The sequence below is a fragment of the Jaculus jaculus genome, chromosome 8 (genome assembly GCF_020740685.1).
Source record: "Jaculus jaculus isolate mJacJac1 chromosome 8, mJacJac1.mat.Y.cur, whole genome shotgun sequence".
In the NCBI taxonomy this organism is placed as follows: Eukaryota; Metazoa; Chordata; class Mammalia; order Rodentia; family Dipodidae; genus Jaculus; species Jaculus jaculus.
Window position 1 is genome coordinate 116,862,645 of NC_059109.1, and position 24,613 is coordinate 116,887,257.

At 42.6% G+C, this 24,613-nt stretch overlaps 1 protein-coding gene across 4 annotated transcripts in view; it reads right to left on the minus strand.

Annotated features, from left to right (window-relative positions):
• Samhd1 (SAM and HD domain containing deoxynucleoside triphosphate triphosphohydrolase 1) overlaps window positions 1-24,613 on the minus strand; it is a 62,371-nt gene that overhangs the window by 19,924 nt on the left and 17,834 nt on the right. For all 4 annotated transcript variants that reach the window (XM_045156510.1, XM_045156508.1, XM_045156511.1 and 1 more), the window contains 8 exons: window positions 21,461-21,533; window positions 15,842-16,002; window positions 14,790-14,905; window positions 12,139-12,209; window positions 8,776-8,931; window positions 7,006-7,106; window positions 4,517-4,625; window positions 2,303-2,394 (listed from right to left, as the gene is read on the minus strand). In XM_045156510.1, coding sequence (XP_045012445.1) covers window positions 2,303-2,394; window positions 4,517-4,625; window positions 7,006-7,106; window positions 8,776-8,931; window positions 12,139-12,209; window positions 14,790-14,905; window positions 15,842-16,002; window positions 21,461-21,533 — 879 coding nt within the window. The remainder of the gene's footprint in view (window positions 1-2,302; window positions 2,395-4,516; window positions 4,626-7,005; window positions 7,107-8,775; window positions 8,932-12,138; window positions 12,210-14,789; window positions 14,906-15,841; window positions 16,003-21,460; window positions 21,534-24,613) is intronic.

Consider the following 24,613-nt stretch of genomic DNA (forward strand, 5'->3'; position numbering starts at 1 on the left):
CAGTAAGCACTTCTCTTAATATTTATACCCTTATATTAATGCTACTATCACTTTGGGTACAGAATCTTCCCGTTTCAGATGGCAGTGACCTTGGGGTGACTCAGAAGGTATCATTGTGCTGGAAAGAAGTAACTAGAGTACTGAGTAACATCTCGATCACACCTTCCAAGGCTCAGGGTCCACTGAGGAAGAGGTGGCAGAAAGAACGTAAGAGTCAAAGGAAGGGTAGGACTCCTTACAACGTGCTCCCTCCAGACATAAAATGGCCTGGATATCCATGACCTCACAGTGCCTGACACTACCTACATAAGACCATCATAAGAGGAGGAAATGATCATGACATCAAAATAAGAGAGACTGATTGAGATGGGGAGGGGATATGATGGAGAATGGAATTTCAAAGGGGAAAGTGGGGGGGGGGGAGGGTATTACCATGGGATATTTTTTATGATCATGGAAAATGTTAATAAAAATTGAGAAAAAGAAAAAAAATTCTTACCAAAGTATCAAACACACTTATAAGAGGATGGATTCTAATGTTCTCATAATAAAAGCAAAAAATAATAATGAAGAAGCCTGGTGTGGTGGCTCATGCCTTTAATCCCAGCACTCAGGAGGCAGAGGTAGGAGGATTGCTGTGAGTTCGAGGCCACCCTGAGACTACATAGTGAATTCCAGGTCAGCCTGAGCTACAGTGAGACCCTATCTCAAAAAAACCAAAGGATAAAAAAAGACTGAAGAGAAACTTCTTCCATAGTATGAAAAATAAACACAAAAGATTTATAATTAGCTTGGCATGGTGGCACACGTCTTTAATCCAGGCACTCACAAGACAGAGGTAGGAGGAAGGCTTTGAGTTACAGGCCACCATGAGACTACCTAGTGAATTCCAGGTCAGCCTGAGTGAGAGTGAGACCCTACCTTGGAAAACAAAAAAACAAGTAAACAAAAAAAGATTTATAATAAATCAACTTAAAGACATGTTACAGGCATGTAATTAACTTGGTCATATGCAATCTTTTTTTTTTTTTTACAGTAGTGAAGATAGAGCCTAAAGGTCTCCTGCATGCTACCAATAACCTATAATCTGAATAACTTTACTTAGTTTTCATATGTGTGCGTGCTTGTTCATGTGTGTGTGTGCACACATGCATGGAGAGGCCAGAGATTGAAGCTGAGTGCCTTCCTCAATCACTCTCCATCTTATTTACTGAGACAGTCTTTCACTGGAATCCAAGGACTCAGCTAGTCTTGCTAACTCTCTTGCCCTGAGGATCCCATTTGTTTCCCCAAGTGCAGGAAGCGAGCCACCACGCCCACCAGGCTTTTACGTGCATGCTGAGGGGTCAGACTCTAGTAGCCAAGTGTTTAATCCACGAGTCCTCTTCCTGGCACTGTGCTTGCTTTGAGGTAGGGTCTCATGTAGCAAAGGCAGCCTCTAACACAATCCACAGCTAAGAATGACCCTGAACTCCACACTTTCCTGTCTCTATCTCCCAAGTGCTGGAATTGCAGACAACATGTACCACCATGTCTGGTTTCACATGCAGTTGTGTGTGTGTATGCATGTGCATGTAGCAGTGTACATGTATGGGTGAACATGTAAGTGCAGGCTAATTAGAGGACTAATTATTATAAATACTTGACAGAATAAAGATAGCCATCAAGGCTGGAGCCATCTGCTTGGCTGGCAGAAGCGCTTGCTGTACAAGCATGAAGATCTGAGTTCACTCGCCAGCACGCACGAGAAAGAGCTAGGCGTGGCTGGGCATGCCCCTCACCCCAGCACTGAGGGAACAAGCACAGGAGGGTTACTGGGGCTTCTTGGTCAGCCAGTCTACCTGAAAAACAGGGAGCTCCAAGTTTAGCAAGAGACTGTCTCAGGAAAACAAGACAGAAAAGCAAAATAGGAGGGCACATGGTGTCCTCCACACGTATGCATAGGGCGTGTGCATTTGTACATACATAAATGCACAACTCACACACAAAAGCAGAGTATAAATCCTCAAACTTGTATGTTTAATATTTTATTTTTATTTATTTGAGAGAGAGAGAGGACGGGGAGAGAATGGGCACACCAGGGCCTCCAGGCACTGCAAAGGAACTCCAGATGCGTGCAACACCATGTGCATCTGGCTTACGTGGGACCTCGGGATTCAAACCTGGACCCTTAGGCTTCTCAGGCAAGTGCCTTCACCACTAAGTCATGTCTCCAGCCCATCCTTCTACAATTTCTTTAATGTCATATATGCTTTGTTTATTCAAGGAAGCCATTTTAGATATTAACAATCAAATTTCTTACATTGTATCAATGATGTTGCCAACTTTGTGTTGATAAGCTCTGCGATGTAAACAGTTGCGCGTGTGGAACATGTCATAAAGATTTCCAACCTCCTGCACAAAAACATGGAATCACATGGTCAGATTATGTTAGTGTTAGTAAACATGTCCTCAAGACAAGGAAAGGGGATGATGGCATACAAGAAGGCTGTGTGGCCTGTAACTCACAACAATCCTCTGCCTCCTGAGTGCTGGGACTAAAGGCGTGTAGCACCATGCCTGGCCACATGCTATTTTAATAAACTTAAACAAATGAAAAAACTAGAAGTGGGCTGGAGAGATGGCTTAGCAGTTAAAGTGTTTGCCTGCAAAGCCAAAGGACCTTAGTTCGATTCTCCAGGACCCACGTAAGCCAGATCTGGAGTTTGTTTGCAGTGGCTGGAGGCCCTGGTGTGCCCATTCTCTCTCTCTGCCTTTCTCTCACTCTCAAATAAATAAATAAAAATTAAAAAACAAAAAGAAAAACTAGAAGTACAGCCAGACGTGGTGGCGCACACCTTTAATCCCAGCACTCAGGAGGCAGAGGTAGGAGGACCACCGTGAGTAAAAGCCCCACAACAGGGTGAAAAAAAATTAAAAAAAAAAAAACAAAAACTTATGTCATAATTAAGTCCCTAAAGTGAGTGTTGAGATACAGTGAGATCTTTAAGAGGTGATTAGGTTATGGGGGCTTCACCCTCATAAGCAGAATAATCCAGTTCCTGTGAAAATAGACTGCTTTATGGGACAGCACGCTGATATAAAGCCAGCCTGGTACTTCTCCCTCTTTACCACCTTGCTGCTTACACCTCCGGCTTTCCCCCATGCGTGGGCTTGCACGTGAACCTTATGAAAGCACAGCAGATGCCACTGCCCTGCTCTTGGATTTCCTCCAGAATTAGGAACCAAATAAACCTCTTTTCTTCATAAATTACCCAGACTAAGACAAATGGAATAGCAGTGTCTATCTTACAGGGTGATAAGGATTCAGTTGATCTACTGAAAGCATTTAAAACATATCCAGGGCTGGAGAGGTGGCTTAGAGGTTAAAGTGCATGCCTGTGAAGCCTAAGGACCCAGGCTCGATTCTCCAGGTCCCATGTAAACCAGATGCACACGGTGGCACATGCGTCTGGAGTTTGTTTGAAGTAGCTGAAGGCCCTGGCATGCCCATTCTCTCTCTCTGTCTCTAATAAATAAATAAATAAGCAAATCTTTAAAAAAATTATTTAAAAAAACACATCCAGTATAAGACTCAATAAATATTGGATTTAACTGTTTTGTTATTATTATGAAACAACTCAATAAAAGTAAAAAGAATGTCAACTGGGCATGGTGGTGCATGCCTTTAATCCTAGCACTTGGGAGCAGAGGTAGGAGGATCACTGAGTTCGAGACTACTCTGAGACTACAGAGTGAATTCCAGGTCAGCCAGGGCTAGAGTGAAACCCTACTCAAAAAAAAACCAAAAACAAAAAAAACAGAAAAGTTTGAGGGACTGGGTTAATGGCCCAGTTATTAAAGGCACTTGCTTACAAAGCCTGATGGACCAGGTTTGATTCCCCAGTTGTCACATAAAGTCAGAGACACAAAATGGCACATGTGTCTGAAGTTTATTTGATGGGGCAAGAGCCCTTGTTTCCTCTCTTCAAATAAATTTAATGTTGTTTTTTTTTTGTTGTTGTTGTTTTCCAAGGTAGGGTTTCACTCTAGCCCAGGCTGACCTGAATGCACTCTGTAGTCTGACGGTAGCCTCAAACTCATGACAATCCTCCTACCTCTGCCTCCCAAGTGCTAGGAGTAAAAAAAAGCACGTGCCACCACAACCAGCTAAAATTTTTTTTATTAAAAAAATTTTTTTGTTCATTTTTATTTATTTGAGAGCTACAGACAGAAAGAAGCAGATAGAGAGAGGGAATGGGCACGCCAGGGCCTGTGGCCACTGCAAACAAACTCCAGGCGCATGTGCCCCCTTGTGATCTGGCTAACGTGGGTCCTGGGTAATCGAGCCTCGAACTGAGGTACTTAGGCTTCACAGGCAAGCACTTAACTGCTAAGCCATCTCTCCAGCCCTAAAAATATTTTTTTAAGAAGAAAAGCTTGGTAATTAATTTACAAGTTTTCCGAAACTGCTGAATAGCTATTTCCAGGTTTCAGAGCAAGAGCATCATTCTTGGTTCCTTAGACACAAGCTTACCTTTTCTCTAGTACAAATGTGCTTCATATTACCCACTTCACAGACACGGGCAAACTTAATAAAGCGCTTGTAATCAAAATTGTTTTGGATTCCAAGATGGTGGCAATCCCTAGGAAATTCAAAAGCAGAGAAAATTAAAGTTTTCAGCAAAGAAACTATTCCTTAAAATTAAAAATAAACATTTTTTTTTTCTAAAAATTGTTTGTGTGTAAGTATGTGTATGTGGGGGGACACCAGTCTCTCTTGCCTCTATGCAAATGAACACTAGATATTGCCACTTTTTCTGTCTGGTTAACATGGCAGCTTTGCAGTTGATCCCTGGGCCAGCAGGTTTTGCAAACAACCATCTTTAACTGCTAAGCCACATTCCCAGTGTTTCTCCCTTTCTTTTCTTTCCTCCTTCCTTTCTTTTGCTCTTACTCTCCTTCCCTCACCTCCCCTTTCTCTCTTCCTTCCTTCCTGACCCAACATTTAAAAAAAAATTTTTATTTATTTATTTATCTGAGAGAGCGAATGGGCACACCAGGGCCTCCAGCCACAGCAAATGAACTCCAGTCCCATGCACCACCTTGTGCATCTGGCTTTATGTGGGTCCTGTGGAACTGAACCCAGGTCATCAGGTTTTGTAGGTAAACACCTTAACCGCTGAAACATCTCTCCAGCCCCCCAACCCAACTTTTGACCAATAAGTATAGAGCCCCCCTAACCCAACTTTTGACCAATAAGTATAGAGTAGACCAATAGGGGACTAAAGAAAATATTAAAGGACAATAAGAACACAACTAACTGAGTAAGTCTGTGGGGAAATCCTGTAGAAAAATGAAAGGAGTCGTCAGAGAATAAAAGACTCAGAGAGACACCACCCTCAGGGAGTGGATGGATACTGGATTCTGACATGAACAAGCTAACATAAAAAACAGTTACATAAATTCAAGGCCACCCTGAGATTACACAGTGAATTCCAGGTCAGCTTGGGCTATAGTGAGGCCCTACCTCAATAAAAAGGGGGAGGTGGGTTCAGGGAGAGGCTGGAGAGATGGCTTAGCAGCTAAGCCTCTTGCCTGTGACACCAAAGGACCCAGGCTCGATTCTCTAGGATCCATGTAAGCCAGATGCACAAAGGTGGCATGTACATCTGGAATTTGCAGCAACTAGAAGCCCTGGTGGGCCCATTCTCTCTCTGCCTCTCTTTCTCTCACTGAAATCAATAATTAAAACTTATCTTTTTTGTTTGTCATTTTTAGTGGTTTTTTTTTTTTGTTTTGTTTTTCAAGGTAGGGTTTTGTTCTAGCCCAGGCTGACCTTGGAATTCACTATGTAGTCTTGGACTAGCCTCAAACTCTCTGTGATCTTCCTACCTCTGCCTCCCACATGTTGGGATTAAAGGCATGCACCACCACAACTGGCTTTTTAAAATTTTTTTTGAGAAAAGGTCTCACTCTTGCCCAGGCTGACCTAGAATTCATTCAGGCTGTCCTCAAACTCACAGCGATCCTCCTACCTCAGCCTTCATAGGGCTGGGGTTAAAGGCGTGCACCACCACACCTGGCTAGAAACATTTTTGGATGAAATGTTATGGCCTGAGATTTGCCATTTAAAATTATGTGAGGGCTGAAGAGATGGCTTAGCGGTTAAGCACTTCCCTGTGAAGCCTAAGGACCACGGTTCCCCAGGTCCCACGTTAGCCAGATGCACAAGGGGGCGCATGCGTCTGGAGTTTGTTTGCAGAGGCTGGAAGCCCCGACGCGCCCATTCTCTCTCTCCCTCTATCTGTCTTTCTCTCTGTGTCTGTTGCTCTCAAATAAATTAATTAATTAATTAAAAAAATAAAATAAAATTATGTGAGATGTGTCACAAACACAATAAAACTGGTCATGTATTGTCAATTACTAAAACTGGAGGCATAGGTACTTAGAAGATCTAAAACTGTTCTAATTAAAAATCCTGTAATAAGTTAAGAACAAAGCCTTGACTGTGAACAAAAGAAGTGAAAAGGGAGCTGGGCATGGTGGCATACACCTTTAATACCAATGCTTGGGAGGCAGAGGGAGGAGGATCGCAGAGAGTTCGAGGCCAGTCTGAGACTACATAGTGAATTCCAGGTCAGTTTGAGCTACAGTGAGACCCTACCTTGAAAAAAAAAAAGTTAAAAGGGGTAAATAAACTGCTCTCCCCCTTGGAGATGAGATCATCTTGTGCCTAGAGCCCGCTTGAGGGCCGAGAAGCAGGAGAGAGACTGGTTAGAATAAAAATGTGAAAAAAAATATTAAAAAAAAAAAAACAGAATAAAAATGTGCAGGATGGCAGGAAAGAAAGCCAGCATCTTCAGGGCCCCAGAGGGAGGTTGTTGCATTTCTACCATGCTCACAAACCTAGTTCCAGAATCACTGCCTGAGCTTTGATGCCTATCTTCTGATTAAGCAAGGCAGGCCTTCAGCTAGATTTACATAAATGATTTGACCAGCTTTTCTGAAGTGACCAGTACATACCTGGCAAAGTAATCCCATTTATCCACATCGATGCCATTTCTTTTATTAGCTACTATCTCATAAAGGAAGCTTTTCTCCTTAGGACGTCCTTTATATGGCCACTGGAAAAAAAGAAAACTTCACCATAAGTTTTTGGATAGGTGCCAAATCCATTTATAAGAAAAGCAACTATATTAATTTAAAAATTATAAACAAGATACTTAACTGGATAGAAGAGGTAAATTAGAAAGTTCTTTCTTCAATGATTCTTTTTTTTTAAATTAATTATTTGAGAGCCACAGACACAGAAAGACAGATAGAGGGAGAGAAAGAGAATGGGTGCACCAGGGCTTCAAGCCTCTGCAAACGAACTCCAGACGCGTGCGCCCCCTTGTGCATCTGGCTAATGTGGGACCTGGGGAACCGAGCCTCGAACCGGGGTCCTTAGGCTTCACAGGCAAGTGCTTAACCGCTAAGCCATCTCTCTAGCCCGATTTAGATGTATTTAAAGGGGGAAAATTCAAGGGAAAATTATTTTCTAAATTTGTTTTTTTCTTTTCTGAGACAGGGTCTTGTATATCCTCAGCTGGCCTCCAACTCACTAAGTAGCTGAGAATGACTGTGAACCTCTGATCCTCCTGCCTCTACTTCCCAAATGCTGGGATTATAGGCATGCACCACTAAACCTAGTTGGGGATAGAATCCAGGGTGGCATGCACGCTAGGCAAGCATTCTAACTGAGCTACATCCTCAGCCCCTTCAGCTATTTTACTTAAAAAAAAATGCAAAAGACTGGGCCGGGGAGATTGCTCAGTGGTTAAAGGTGCTTGTCTGAGAAGTCTGACTTTCCAGGTTCAATTTCCCAGTATCCATGTAAAGCAAGACTCACAAAGGTAGTGCATGAATCCTGTTCATTTGCAGCAACAGGAGCCCATGGCCACCCATTCTCTTTTATCACTCTCTAATAAATAAAACTTTAAAAAATATGTAAATTATAAGGGATAAGCAAGATGTATATTTTTATATTTTTTAAAAATTTATTTGACAGAAAATGAGGGAGAGAAAGAGAATGGGTGCACCAGGGCCTCTAGCCACTGCAAATGAACTCCAGATGCGTGTGCCCCTTATACATCTGGCTAACATGGGTTCTGGAAAATCCAACCTGGGTCCTTTAGCTTTGCAGGCAAACGCCTTAACCGCTAAGCCATCCCTCCAGCCCCTATTTTTTGATATTCCTAAGACAACTTCTATTTTTTGGGGGGAAAGATAAGATTTTTTTTTTTTTTTTCCAGGTAGGGTCTTACTCCAGCCCAGGCTGACCTGGAATTCACTATGGAGTCTCAGGGTGGCCTCGAAGTCACAGCAATCCTCCTACCTCTGCCTCCCGAGTGCTGGGATTAAAGACGTGCGCCACCATGCCTGGCTTTTTTTTTTTTTTTTTTTGAGATAAGGTCTCACTCTAGCCCAGACTGACCTAGGATTCACTATGCACTTCCACGCTGGCCTTGAACCAACACTGGTCCTCCAATCTCTGCCCCACCCCACCCCCAAATGCTGGGATTAAAGGTGTGTGTCACTATACCTGGCAGGGGGAGGTAACTTCTGACAAACTCAAAAAGTGGTAAAAATATAACCCTTCCATTTTTTTTTTGCATTAGAAGGCAAATATATAACAGCTTATATTTTGCCATTTAGACCCTGTAAAATTGTTAGACATGCAGCTCTGAAGGAATCAAGTATAGACCAGATGTACAGTACTAGTCAGTGCCAATGAACTTGAATACAACTTACCATACAATCTTTGATAGGTGTTTCTGGAGGTCCTATAATTTGTTCCTTGATAAAGCAAATGTCTTCTTCAGGGATGAGGCCATACTGTTCCATGACAGCTTTAAGTCCATTAGAATTAACAAGATGCTCAAACATCTGCACCGAGCCCTGTTCATGCTAGGAAAAGTCAAGACAACATGGCTTGTTACAGACTCTAGCCTATCAGAGGCTCTGATTTCACAAAGTATCCTTTTTAAATTTTTTTTCTTTCCTTTTTTCTTTTGGTTTTCCTAGGTAGGGTCTTGCTCTAGCTCAGGATAACCTGGAATTCATTATGAAGTCTCAGGGTGGCCTCAAACTCACTGCAATCCTACCTCTGCCTCCCAAGTGCTGGGATTAAAGGTGTGAGCCACCACGCACAGCCCACAAAATATTCTCAATTTCATGCAATTCTGAGATTAGGTCCACTGCCTACTTTCCAACTGCTTTCTCACAGCTTTTAAACACTTTCAAGTTTTTATGTCTACAAGTTTTTTTTTTCCCCCACAGGTTTTTAAAAATGAGTGTACAAAGCAATGAGGTTTAATTTTTTGCTTTGTTTTTTGCTTTTGGAAGTAGGGTCTCAGTCTGGCCCAGACTGACCTGGAACTCACTGTTGTCTCAGGGTATCTTCCAACTCACGTGGTCCTCCTACCTCTGCCTCCCGAGTGCTGGGATTAAAGGCATGCGCCACCACGCCCAGCTCTGTCTACACATTTTTACAAAGTGTCTCCTCCACTATTCCATAAATACATCAAATATGTTTTATTATATAATCATTTGTATTACCTAGAAAAGTATTGCCAGGTCATATATGTAGAATTCTATTTTAATGAACACCACTCTAAAATTTAGTCCCTCCCTCCCTCCCTCCCTCCCTCCCTCCCTCCCTCCCTCCCTCCCTCCCTCCCTCCCTCCTTTCTTTCTTTCTTTCTTTCTTTCTTTCTTTCATCAGCCTAGGAACACACGAAATTTAAAAGTCTGTTAGTCAGCCAGGTGTGACAGCACATGTCTTTAATCTGAGCACTCGGAAGGCAGAGGTAGGTGGGTCACTACGAGTTCAAGACCACCCTGAGACTACAAAATGAATTCCAGGTCAGTCTGGACTAGAGTGAGACCCTACCTTGAAAAAACAAAACAAAACAAACAAGTCTGTTAGTTCTAGCTGGAGAGATGGCTTAGCAGTTAAGGTGCTTGCCTGCAAAGCCTAAAGACCTAGATTCGACTCCCCAGAACCCATGTAAGCCAGATGTACATGCATATGCACATGTGTATGGAGTCCTTTTATAGTAGCTGGAGGTCCTGATGTGCACATTCTCTTTCTCACTCTCATAAATAAATAAATAAATGGGGCTGGAGAGCTGGCTTAACAATTAAGATGATTGCCTATAAAGCCAACGGACCTAGGTTTGATTCCCCAGGACCCACAAAAACCACATACACAAAGTGGCACATGCTCTGGAGTTCATTTGCAGTGGCTGAAGACCCTGGCACAGCCATTCTCTCTCTGTTTCTTTCTTTCTCTCAAGTAAAAACAAATTAAAATTTTTAAAAGGATACAAAATTAAAAAAAAAAATAGCTGGGCGTGGTGGTACATGCCTTTAATCCTCTGGAGACAGAGGTTGGTAGATCACCATGAGCTCCAGGCCACCCTGAGACTACATAGTGAGTTCTAGGTTAGCCTGGGCTAGACTGAAATCCTACCTTGATAAACCAAAAATAAAAAATAAGTAAATAAATAAAAACTAACTCAAAAGCTGGGAGTGGTGGTGCATGTGTTTAAAATCCCAGCACTTGGAAGGCAGAAGTAGGAGGATCATCATGAGTTTGAGGTCAGCCTGAAATTACACAGTGAATTCCAAGTCAGCCTGGGCTATAGCAAGACCCTATCTCAAAACAACAACAACAACAACAAAAAAAAAAAAAAAAAACTAGCTGAAGATGAAAAATAAAAGCCAACTTCAGTTTGTTTAGGATGTCTGCATGATGGTGTGAGTGTTGAAATTCTCTAGTCTCTGTCTCCCTTCCTGCCTTAGGTACCCTGGAATTATGGAAGCTCACCATAGCTTTTGGCTCTTACTAGGGGTTTGGCAATGCAAACTCAGGTACTCAAGAGTTGTGTTGGAGAACTTAGAAAAATGCCTAGGACTGCAGAGATGGCTTAGCAGTTAAGCGTTTGCCTGTGTAGCCTAAGGACCCCAATTTAAGGCTCTATTCCCCAAGACCTACGTTAGCCAGATGCACAAGGGGGCCCACATGTCTGGAGTTTGTTTGCAGTACCTGGAGGCCCTGGTGCGCCCATTCTCTCTCTCTGTCTCTTTCTCTCTGTGTGTCTGTCGCTCTCAAATAAATAAAAAGAAACAAAAATAAATAAATAAATAAAAATAAAAGGAAAAGAAAAATGCCTGCTCCTTGTTGGCTAGCCCTCATAGTGCTAGAAAGTGCTATGAGAGCCAGGTATGGTGGCACATGCCTTTAATCCCAGCACTCTGGAGGCAGAGGTAGGAGGATCACTGTGAGTTCGAGGTCACCCTGAGACTACATAGTGAATTCCAGGTCAGCCTGGACTACAGTGAAACCCTATCTCGAAACACTGAAAAGAAATCTTATTATAGTTGACTACGTCATGGTTATACTGCAATTAGGAGGCTGGACCTACAGAGTGAGTTCCAAGTCAGCCTGAACTAAAGTGAGACAGTGCTACCACGCCAGGCTAAGTTTCCTTCTATGTTACTATTCTTTTTAATATTTTGTTTATTTGTGAGCAAAGATAGAAAACATGTACATGGGTGTGCCAGGGCATCTTAACACTACAAATGAACTCCAGATACATGTACCTCTAGCTTTATGCATATTCTGGAGAACTGAACCCCCAGTCAGCAGGTTTGACAAGAAAGAACCTTTAACCACTGAGCCATATCCCAGCCCCAGGTTTCCTTCTTTTTTTTTTTTTTTTGTTTTCTTTTTTTGGTTTTTCGAGGTAGGGTCTCACTCTGGTCCAGGCTGACCTGGAATTAATTCTGTAGTCTCAGGGTGGCCTTGAACTCACCGTGATTCTCCTACCTCTGCCTCCCGAGTGCTGGGATTAAAGGCGTGCGCCACCACGCCCGGCTCAGGTTTCCTTCTTTACAGGTTGTGAGGATCAAAAATATATGAATGCACCCTGAAAACTGTAACAGGGAAAAATACAGTAACAGAGCAGGGGAACAAATAGGTAACTTAACTGAAAAACCATTAACCATCCAAAATGCCTTTTTTTTTTTTTTGAGGTAGGCTCTCATTCTAGCCCAGGCTGATCTAAAATGCTTTTCTTTCTATTGAGTGTGGAATATATATATACATACCGTCCATTTTACCTCTGGGCGAGCAAGAGGGATAAATCTTCCATCAAACATATGAGAAAATGGCCCATGACCTTGAAAACAAAAGTAGCTTTAGAAGAAGAAAAAAATTTGTAAATTGCTAAAAAAAACTGAATTCTTAAAAACATCTTTTCAGTTTAATTTGAGTATCAATAATGATTGATGACCTGTAGGTAAATCACAGAACAAGACAAATCTACCTATCCAATTTTCAGACCAACAAAATATGGGGCAAAACCATACAGGAAAGTAAATACTCTTTACACAGATCTCCAGGCACCAAAGCTGACACAAATTTGATGACAAGACAGCTATGATTTAACTACCAGGAAATGTTGCGTATTTTCTTTTAAATATATTTTTATTTATGAGAGAGAGAATGGGCATGCCAGGGCCTATAGCCATTGCAAAAAAAAAAAAAAAAAAAAACTCCAGATACATGCACCACCATGTGCATCTGGTTTACGTGGGTTCTGGGGAATCGAACCTGGGTCCTTAGGCTTAACAGCCCAGCACCTTAACCACTAAGCCATCTCTCCAGGCCCAAGTTTTTATTTTATTATTTTATTTGCAAGCAGAGAAAGGGGGTGGAGCAGAAAAAATGAGCGTATCAGAGGTTTCAGCCTCTAAAAAAAATCCTCCAGATACATGCACCACCTTGTGCATCTAGCTTACGTGGGTACTGGAGAATTGAACCTGAGTCCTTTGGCTTTGCTAGCAAGTGGCTTGACTACTGAGCCATACCATTTTTCTTTTTTCTTTTGATAATAGAAGCAATGGGGCTGGAGAGATGGCTTAGCGATTAAGACACTTGTCTATGAAGCTAAGGATCCAGGTTTGATTCCCCAAAACCCTCATAATGGTGGTATGTGAGTGTGGAGTATTTGCAGTGGCTAGAGGCCCTGGTGTGCCCATTCTCTCCCTCCCTCTCTAAAAGAATAAATTTTAAAAAGCCAGGTATGGTGGCACACCCATCTTTAATCCCAGCATTCGGGAGGCAGAGGTAGGAGGATCACCCTGAGTTCAAGGCCACCCAGAGATTACATAGTGAATTCCAGGTCAGCTTGGGCTACAATAAGACCCTACCTCAAAAAACTTTAAAAGAAAAATAGAAGCAATATTTATTTACTTAAGGCTGGAGTTGGAGCTCAGTGGCCCAGCTAGTGCATGAGCCTCTTTTCTTTTCCTCAAAAAGAAAGGGATTACATTCTTACACTTGGTATAAATTCACCCCGGACCTCCTGTGAGTTGATGGAGAAAGTGTTCTCCAAATCTCTTCTAGGTATAAGAATGGATTTAACAAAAGAACTAAAGGAAAAAAAACAATTTTAGTCAATGAAAAGGATGAAAGCAAAATCAAATTTATCACATCCTAAAGAGAGTAAGGATAGCTCACTATCAGAAAGCCCTTTCAGCCAGGATGGGCTCTCACTTACTATGCCAGCACGAGGAGCACTGAGGCAGGAGGACTGCCATTAACTTGGGGCCAACCTGGGCCACACAATAAAACCTTGTCTCAAACTAAGTAAGCCGGTTGTGGTGGTGCACACCTTTAATCTCAGCACTCGGGAGGCTGAGGTAGGAGTATCATTGTGAGTTCAAGGCCACCCTAAGACTACACAGTGAATTCCAGGTCAGCCTGGGCCAGAATGAGACCCTACCTCAAAAAACTGAAACCAAAACAAAACAAAACAAACAAACAAAACAGAAAGAGAAGCTGGGCATGCTGGTGCACACCTTTAATGCACTCAGGAGGCAGAGGCAGAAGGATTGTTGACAGTTTGAGGCCGCCCTGAGACTACGACTACATAGGACTACATAGTGAATTTCAGGTTGGCCTGGGCTGCAGTGAAACCCTACCTCAAAAAACAAAACAAACACACCTTGAACTCACAGTGATCCTCCTACCTCCGCCTCGCCTCCGAGTGCTGGGATTAAACACGTGCACCACCACAACCAGCCTTTTTTTTTTTTTTTTTTTTTAAGATTTATTCCTATTTATTTATTAGAGATGTGGTGGGGAGGTGGAATGGGCAAGACAGGGCCTCCAGCCATTGCAACTGAACTCCAGACACATGCGCCACCATGTGCATCTGGCTTACGTGGGACCTGGAGAATCCAACCTGGTTCCTTAGGCTTCGCAAACGTGCACCTTAACTGCTAAGCCATCCCTACAGCCCAAGAAAGTCTCTCATACAGTTTATAACAAAAATGTTTAACATGGGAAATTCATAGAAAGACTACAAGCAATAGCAACATTTTGTGCTTGTGAGTCATACTAGGATAAAGAAATTTCACGTTTTATATTTGTGTGATTAATGAAGAATTAAAGTACAACTTCTACATTTCTTGTAGTTATTCCTATTTTCAAATTTCAAGCAGAGGTGACATATATTACGATTTTTTTTTTTTTGAGAGAGAAAGTTAGAATGGGTGTTCCAGGGCCTTTCAGCCACTGTGAATGAACTCAGGACGAGTGTGGCCCCTTGTGTGCATGTACAACATTACATGCTTGTGTCACTGTGTCCATGTGGGACCTGGAGATTGGAACATGCATTCTTCGGGTACGCAGGCGAGTGCCTTAACCACTAAGCCATTTCTCCAGCCCTGATTTCATATTTTGTACAGCTTACCGAGGTCGTGGCAGAGCCCCGCAATCTGCACACAGAGCATGTCTCGCTCACTTATCTGTAGCTCTGGTTGCTTCTCAGATAGACTTCGAACTAGACATCCTGCTAGGTACCCAACCCTGTGGAACAAAAAGACCCAAAGTCACACTTGGCTTGAAAACTGAGGGACATCTCTGGGACATGAAAACAGAGTTCTTTTAGTTGCTTTTATATTTACCACACAGACTGAAGGTGAGTTCTGAGCAGGGATGTGGTTGAGTGGTATAGCCCCAGACCAGCCCATGCAAGGCTCTGGGGCTGATACCCAGCACTACAAAATAAATAAATACATAGTGCCAACAAATGTTAATGTACCTGCAGCACTCCCAATGGAAGTAACTCCTAAGCGAATTGTCATTTCCTTTCAAAAAAAAAAAGCTGGAAAACCCTCCAGTTCTATTTTGCCTACATTCTCATGGCTCTACATTTTATAATGGAAAAAATACACCAATGTCTCAACTTTATTGCACATAACAGAGAAGCTAAGCCTCTCTATGTTGACGAGTGCTTTCCCAGCTTACATGTTTCCTGATAAATAATTATCTCATTTCAAAGAGTGAATCTATAGATGAGGAGCCAGGTGTGGTGGAACATGGCTGTTATCCCAGTACTTTCCACAGCAACTATGGGGCCAGCCTGAGCTACATGGGGAGTGTCTATGTCAAAAGAAAATAAATGAAAGGACTATATACATATGAGAGGAAAATTAACTATTTACATTACAAAGGTCATAACTAATTGTATTAGCTTTAAAATATTTCAAATCAAATATTTACTCTAATTAACCAGCCAACAGATGGTCACTGCATTTCCAGAAAGGATGTGAGGTATTTTAAAACCTACATAAAATAAACAAATGTAGTAGGGTAAATCAAGAGCTTCAATGTTCTCTTAAGAAAATAAGGATGTTATAACCATTTTATAAAAACATTTTCTAAGAGGCAAAATGAGACAACTACTTCATGAGACAGAGAATATTCAAGGCTGCAATTGCCCCACCCTCCTTCCCTTCTTACCCTAGACTATGTTCAAATCGATTGTGGGAAGCTCCTGGAAAAACATAGTAACCGCCTCCCAGCTGTTTTATGTATCGAAGCCGCTGAAACTGAGGTGTGTCAATGATTCGGATAAGGAGAGGGTGGAACTCAATGTGGCCGTGGATGGGGTCATTAATGACCTGGAAAATTATGTTTGAATTTGTATCAGCAGGTAGTACATAAACTGTACCTTAATTTCCGTGCAGTTAAACATAACTACAGTACAAAGTCAGAGCTGATGAAGGCAGCTCAAGAAGAAGCCTAAGAAAAATGACAAGGTCTTGAGACTGGGGAGGTGGCTTAAGCCTTTAAAGTACTTGCCTGCAAAGCCAAAGGACCCAGGTTTGATTCCCCAGTACCCACATAAAGCCAAATGCACAAGGTGGCATATGCATCTGGAGTTCATTTCCAGCGGCTAGAGGCCTAGGCGCACCCATTCTCTCTTTCTCTATCTGCTTCTCTCAAATAAATAAAGTATTTTTAAAACTGTTGATTTCATGAGGATGGGGAGACAGATCAAGAGCTTCAATGTTCTCTTAAGAAAATAAATATCCAAAGCCTGCTGGCCAGACACAATTCAAGTTCATTTCTCCAGCACACAGATAGTTACTTGTGGGCCAGACTCAGCTGAGTGCCAAGAGACCCTGTTTCAAAAGAAGGTTTAACACAGACAATTCCGCTGACCTCCACAGTACACCTATACACATACATGTAGACACATAAATAAATCTGGTATTTATTTCACTGAGCAAAGTATACAGCTCAGTGGGTAGAGTGCTTGCATATTTTTGTACTCTTTAAATATTTTAAACTTTTAAAATTATTTTTATTTACTTATTTATTACAGAGGGGAGGAGGCGGAGAGAGAGAGAGAGAATGGGTGCACCAGGGCTTCCAGCCATTGCATATCAACTCCGGATGCATGCGCCATCTTGTGCATCTGGTTTATGTGGGTGCTGGGAAGTTGAACTTGGGTCCTTAGGCTTTGCAGGCAAGTGTCTTGACTGCCAAGCCATCATTTCAGCCCTTTAAATACTTTTATTTGACAATGAGGCAGAGAGAGAGAGCGTGTATAGATGTGGAAGGGCCTTTTGCCACTGTGACAGAACTCCAGATGCATGTTCTACTTTGCGCATCTGGCTTTATATGAGTGTAAGCAAATGCCTTTAAGTGCTAAGCCATTTTTCCAGACCACATTTTTTTTTTTAACATTCAGTATTTATAAGCAAAGAGATAGAAGACAGAGAAAGAGACAGAGACAATGGATGTGCCAATGCCTCCAGCTGCTACAAATGAACTAAAGATGCATGAGTCACTGGGTACCCAGCATTACGTGGGTACTAGGGAATTGAACCTTGGTTGTTAGGCTTTGCAGGCAGGCAAGCACCTTAACCACTGAACCATCTCTTCAGCCCCCCATCCCTCTTTTATTTTTTATTTTTAATTATTTGAGAGCAACAGAGAAAAAGGCAGAGAGAAAGAGAGAGAATGGGCACATCAGGGCCTCCAGCCAAGCAAATGAACTCCAGAAGCATGCACCACCTTGTGCATCTGGCTTATGTGGGTACCGAGCAATCAAATCTTGAATGGGGATCCCTAGGCTTCACAGGCAAGTGCTTTACCACCAAGCCATCTCTCCAGCCTGAAATTTATTTGCTTATTTATTTTTATTTATGTACCCTCTTTTTTAAAAAACATATTATTTGAGAAAAAGACACAGGGACAAAGACAGACAGAGAAAATGGCAAATGGGCATGCCAGGGCCTCCAGCTGTTGCAAACGAACTCCAGACACATGCACCACCTTGTGCATCTGGCTTACGTGGGTCCTGGGAACCTGAAACGAAGTCCTTTGCTTTGCAGGCAAATGCCTTAACCACGAAGCCATCTTTCCAGGCCCTACCCTCTATGTACGTATATATATATATATATATATATATATATATATATATATATATATATTTTTTTTTTTTTTTTTTTTTTTTGAGGCAAGCCCAACATACTGGCCTTTTATTTATGTGAGAGAGTGAGAGTGAAAGTAAGAAGGAAATGGCAGGCCAGGGCCACCAGCCACTATAATTGAACTCCAGATGCATGCCCCACCTTGTGCTCATGTGCGACCTTGCATGCATCACCTTATGCATCTGGCTTATGTGGAATCTTAAGAGTCAAACATGGGTCCTTTGGCTTCTCACGCAAGTGCCTTAACCAGTAAGCCATGTCTCTAGCCCAATACACACACACACACACACACACATGTATGTATATATGTGTCTGTGTGTGTGTATTTATCTATTTATTTATTTTTGTTTTTCAAGATAGGGTCTCTTTCTAGCCCAGCCTGACCTGGAATTCAGTATGTAGTCTCAGGGTAGCCCCAAACTCAGGGCAATCCTACTTCTGCCTCCCAAGGGCTGGGATTAAAGGCGTGCGCCACCATGCCCAGCTTTTTTATACCTTTCTAACAAATGTTTTACACACCCAGGTTCAATTCCCCAGAACCCATTAAAATCCAATTCTCAAATAAATAAATAAAAATTTTAAACCTGTTTCCTGGGTTAAAATGGCAGTGTAGGAACCATGCCAAAGCAGCCTAGGGGAGGAAAAAAACCAAAAAAACAAAAAACTAACAAAATACCCTCTCCTACTAAAAAGTGAGGCGTAGTGGCTCCAGCAGCAGCAGCACCAGGTCCACGGGGCCACAGCTGCAAGGCTCGACCAGAGCCGCAGGGAAAGCCAGGTGAGGGGATTTTCCACTCACACTAAAGCTCTTCGCAAACTCAAGAAACGTGGAGAACCACAGTGAAAAATGGAGGAGCAAATCAAGAGTTAGAGGATCACGTGGACCAGCAGGAGAACTACAGCCACCATCCACAGCCTCCTCACCACCCCCACCCCACCGCCACCACAAGCGCCAGCAAGCACCAGAGACAGGAGAAGGGAGATCATAGCACACAGCACCAGTGATGACAGCAGCGATCCAACGACCCAGCCAGCCTACTAGAACCCACAGTGCACCAAGGAGGGACCCAAATGGGAGCACAGCATAACTGAGACCAAAATCATCCCAAAAGGTAACTGGGATTACACCAGGTCAGTACCTGCCAAATAAGCCTGGTATATAGACCTGAACCGGAAGTGCTAATTGCACTTTCCATATCAGAATAAATTATAGGTTAAATCTGATGGATAATTGGATTTGCCGTTCTTAAATAAGCTATATTTTGGGCTTGTTATTTGTTGCTTCTTGATTTACAGTGGCTTTGTTTCCTCTTCTGTTGTACATTAGGGAAGGGTCTCACATGGTCACAAACTGACTTGGAACCCTCAACAGACCAGAAATCTTAACCTCCTGGTTGACAGGATTAAGGGTGTGGGGCACCATACACCCTAAGGGACAGTGACTTTGTTAGAGGATCTGGTTGTCATAATATCTACTCTTGCATAAATACTCTGTGCTGTTTTTCATTGAATGTGTACATTGTTTGGTTAAATTTTACAATCTGCCTAAATTTTGTTCCACTCAGCCTTCTTGAATACTCTCATAGCAGGGAAACCCAACTTCTAGGGTCACTTTTGTAGACACTGTGAGAGTCTTGAGAGCCACACCTAGCACCTTAAGATCCTACCCTGAAGATATATAACATCAGATTGATTGATACATCTAATAATGCTGCAGCTAACTAGAAAATCCAACCATTAAATTATTCCAAGATGCAAAAATATATACATTATAAAAACCTGTTTCTCAAGTATTGTTTATTGTAAATTATTCCTTGTCCAGTCATATGGTCCGTTTATCACCTGGAAAGGCTGTAGGATATCCTACTCAGCAGGATGGCACTGCTTACTGTCCACTGCATATGCCACGCAGACGGATGAGAAATAAATTTTTTCTGGCCTCTGGGGAAAGCAAGAGAATCTATGCCCAGAAGAGGAAAGGCAATGAGTAGAAAAAAATGAAAAGAAATGGTGAGTTCTACCAGAAGAAAGGGGAAGAGAAGACATCTGAAAGAGAACCAGATATAGGAAGTGTGTGACATACAACTACTAAGTTGAGAAAGTATAGCAAAAGGAGACTTCATTCTTTTTTTTTAATTTTTTTATTTTTTGAGGCAGGGTCTAATTTATGAGTGATCCTCCTTACTTCTATTTCCTGAGTGCTGGGATTAAAGGCGTGTTCCACCATGCCCAACTTTCATTCTATTTTTTTCTTCATTTTTAAAAATTTATTTGAGCCAGTCGTGATGGTACACTCCTTTAATTCCAGCACTCTGGAGAGGCAGAGGTAGGAGGATCACCATGAGTTCAAGGCCACCCTGAGACTACATAGTGAATTCCAGGTCAGCCTGGGATACAGCAAGCCCCTACCTTAGGGGGAAAAAAAAAACACATTATCTAAGTGAGGTCGGGAAAGAGAATGAGTAAAGACACAAAATGGCCTGGATATCCATGACCTCATAGTGCCTGACACTACCTACACAAAACCATCATAATAGGAAAAAAAAAAGCCGGGCGTGGTGGCGCATGCCTTTAATCCCAGCACTCGGGAGGCAGAGGTAGGAGGATTGCTGAGAGTTCGAGCCCACCCTGAGACTACAGAGTGAATTTCAGGTCAGCCTGAGCCAGAGTGAGACCCTACCTTGGAAAAAAAAAAAAAAAAAGGAAAAAAAGATCGTAACATCAAAAGAAAAGAGAGACTGAGAGGGGCAGAGGATATGATGGAGAGTGGAGTTTCAAAGGGGAAAGTAGAGGGAGGGAGGAACTTACCATGGGATATTTTTTACAATTATGGAAGCTGTCAATAAAAATAAATAAATTAAATTAAATTAATTAAAAAAATTATTGGCTAGGGAAATGACTTGGCAGTTAAGGCATTTGCCTGTGAAGCCTAAGGACCCTGGTTCAATTCCCTATGACAAACATAAGCCAGATGCACAAGGGGGCGCACGTGTCTGGAGTTTGCTTGCAGTGGCTGGAGGCCTTGGCGTGCCCGTGTGTATGTATGTACGTACATATATATATGGAGAGAGAGAGCGCGAGAGCGCGTGCAAGAATTGAAGCAAACAGGGCTGGAGGAATGGCTTTGTGGTTTAGGTGCTTGCCTACAAAGCCAAAGAATGCAGGTTTGATTCCCCAGGATTCATGTAAGCCAGATGCATAAGGTAGTGCATGTTTTTGGAGTTTGTTTGCAGCAGCTGTAGGCCCTGGCACACCATTCTCTCTCTCCCTCTGTTAAGTAAGTTTTAAAAAAGGAACTGAGGAAAACAATTCACAATGACCTCTATCTCCACATGCATGCCCCCACAATTATGCACTCCTGAACACACATACATTCACACACATATGAAAACAGTCATGGCCAGACATTGAGCGCACACCTTTAAACCCAGCATTCTGGAGGCAGAGGTAGGAGGATTGCCATGAGTTCGAGGCCACCCTGAGACTACATAGTGAATTCCAGGTTAGCCTGGGCTAGAGCGAGACCCTACACCAAAAAACAAAACAAAACAAAAATGAATAAGTAAATAAAAATCACAATCACATGCACCACATATACACCAAAACAAAAACTGTGACAAACGCAGGATCCTCTTACCTTCATTAGCTCAGCTGGAGATTGACTCAGTCGTTGGATGTAGCTAATGAGCTTCTTTCTCTCTCCCAAGGAACTAAAATTGAAATAATATAAGCAAATAGACCATGACTACTTTTTTTTTTTGGTTTTTCGAGGTAGGTTCTCACTCTAGCCCAGGCTGACCTGGAATTCACTATAGAGTCTTAGAGTGTCCTCGAACTCACGGTAATCCTCCTACCTCTGCCTCCCAAGTGCTGGGATTAAAGGCATGCGCCACCATGCCCAGCGACCATGACTTCTTAAGAATAACCCCGGAAGTGTAAAATAGCATATGATAAGCTCTAGATTATCAATGCTAATGGAAAGAGACAACAGATTCAAAAGAACAATTGTAAAATTAAACATACTCATAGAAACTTCCTTTCTTTGTTCCCATGAGTTTTTTCTGAGTCATGGAAGGCCTGCTCTGGATTTCTGCCCTTGATCCTCTGTTCCCTTGACAAACTCAAACGCCAACGTCTTCACTCCCAAAAGCTCTGTCTATACTTCCAATCTACTTTAACTAAACCACAGTCAACAGGGCCCTTCACAACCCTGGACTAGTTTATGAGCTCCCAGTATGAATCCAGGGTGAGGGCTGGAGCTTTATACACACCTTCCATTATCTATAATCCCTCGTAACGTTCATTCCCTTGGGAATGAACAGGAATTTGAACAGCTCAAAATCATAAAATTTTGGGGCTGGAGAGATGGCTCAGCAGTTAAGGCACTTGCCTGCAAAGCCTAACGAGCAGGTTTGATTCCCCAGCACCCATGTAAAGCCAGATGCATTAGGTGGCACATGCACCTGGAGATCCTTTGCAGTGGCTGGAGGCCCTGATGTGCCCATCCTCTTACTCTGTCTGTCTTCTTCTTCTTCTTCCTCTCTCTCTCTCTCTCTCTCAATCTCTCTGCTTCCAAATAAATAAGTAAAAATATTGTTTAGCCGGGCATGGTGGCGCACACTTTTAATCCCAGCACTTGGGAGGCAGAGGTAGGAGGGTTGCCATGACTTTGAGGCCACCCTGAGACTACATAGTTAATTCCAGGTCAGCCTGGGCCAGAGTGAGACCCTACCTCGGGGAAAAAAAAAAAAAAATTTAATTTATAATTTAGTATCCTGCTGTATCTACAATTGCTCATTGGTTGAGGACTATGAACCATACCTGGTTGAACATTAATAAGAACAGTAGGTACAGGCTACCTGGCCTTTACTGATCTACTAGCTAATTGGGATTTTAAAAAAGCATCGTTTTAAAATTTTATTTTTATTTATTTGAGAGAGAGAGAGAGAGGAGGAGTGAGGGAGAAAGGAAAGAAGGGAGAGTGGGTGGGTATATGGGCATGATAAGAGTCTTTTGCCACTGCAAATGAATTCCAGATACATGTGTCACTTTCTGAGTCTGGCTTTATATGGGTACTGGAGAACACAGGCTGACAGGCTTTGCAAGCAAAGCTCCTTAAAACAGCTGAACCAGCTCCCCAACCCAACATACAAACTTTTGCTAAAAGACTTCATAGAGGTGAGCTCAAAAGCACCACAACTAGCCAGACGAGGTGGCACACACCTTTAATCCCCCCACTCAAGAGGCAGAGGTAGGAGGATCGCCAAGAATTTGAGGCCAGCCTGAGACTACATAGTGAATTCCAGGTCAGCCTGGGCAAAAGTGAGACCCTGCCTTGAAAAAGCAAGCAAGCAAGCAAACAAACAAACAAACAAAAAGCACTACAACTGACCTCTTGTTGTACTGAGATTCGGCCATGACAGAACCTTGAGGTGATTTTCTTGGGATTTAGAGACATTACTACAGGTGACATATACAGCAACACACCATGCTGGGTTGTTTGTTTTATTTTTGTTAAGGGAGGATGGATCTCATTAAGAAGTAAGCTAGGCTAGCCTTGAAGTCATGATCTGCCTATCTCAACCTGCTAGGACTCATGAGTGCAGGCTGCTATGCCTAGCTTCCTCCTCCTCATTTTGCCATAACAAACATGGCACAAAGCCAGTCTTCAAATACTGCTTTCAATGAATCAAGCTGAGCGCAGTCACATTGCTAAGCATAGCAAGAAGTCACAGCACCGAGTACCAAATGTGACCTAACCTCACTATAACCCCAATCTTTTCCAGAACTGGTGGATACTCCATATTCGTGACTTGGTTTGAAGCTCAAAGCTATTTATATACAAGTCACTGATTAAAATACAAGGCGTGGTGATGCATGCCTTTAACCCCAGCACTTGTGAGGCAGAGGTAGGAGGACTGCCCTGAGTTCAAGGCCACCCAAGACTACATTGTGAATTCCAGGTCAGCCTAGGCTAGAGAGACCCCACCTCGAAAAACAAAAAAAAAAAAATTAAAAAATAAAACACACACACACACAAACACTGAACAGGGCTGAAGAGATGGCTCAAGGGTTAAAGGCATCTGCTTGCAAGGTCTGAGTTCCTCAGTACCCAAATAAAGCCAGATACATGGAGTAGCACATGCATCCAGAGTTCATTGCAGTGGTGGGAGGCCCATTCTCTTTCTGCTTGTAAATAAATTAATAAATAACAGGGCTGGTGCCAGGCGTGGTGGCACACCCCTTTAATCCCAACACTAGGGAGGCAGAGGCAGGAGAATCATCATGAGCTCAAGGCCACCCTGAGACTACATAGTGAATTCCAGGTCAGTCTGAGCTACAGCGAAGTCCTACCTCAAAAAGACAAAAAACCCAGGCTGGAGAGAGAGATGGCTTAGCACTTAAACACTTGCTTGTGAAGCCTAGGGACCCTGAATTGAGGCTCGGTTCCCCAGGACCCACGTAAGCCAGATGCACAAGCTGGCACATGTATCTGGAGTTTGTTTGCAGTGGCTAGAGGCCCTGGTGCGCCAATTATCTTTCTATCTGCCTCTTTATCTCTCTCTCTCATGTAAATAAGAAAATAAATAAAATCGTAAAAAAAAAAAAAAAAAACGGATAGATGGCTTAGTAGTTAAGGCACTGCCTATGAAGCCTAAGGACACAGGTTCCATTCCCTAGTGCTCATGTAAGCCAGACGCACAAGGTGGCACATGTGTCTGAAGTTCGTTTGCAGTGGCTGGAGGCACTGGCACGCCCATTCCCTTTCTATCTGCCCCTTTCTCACTCT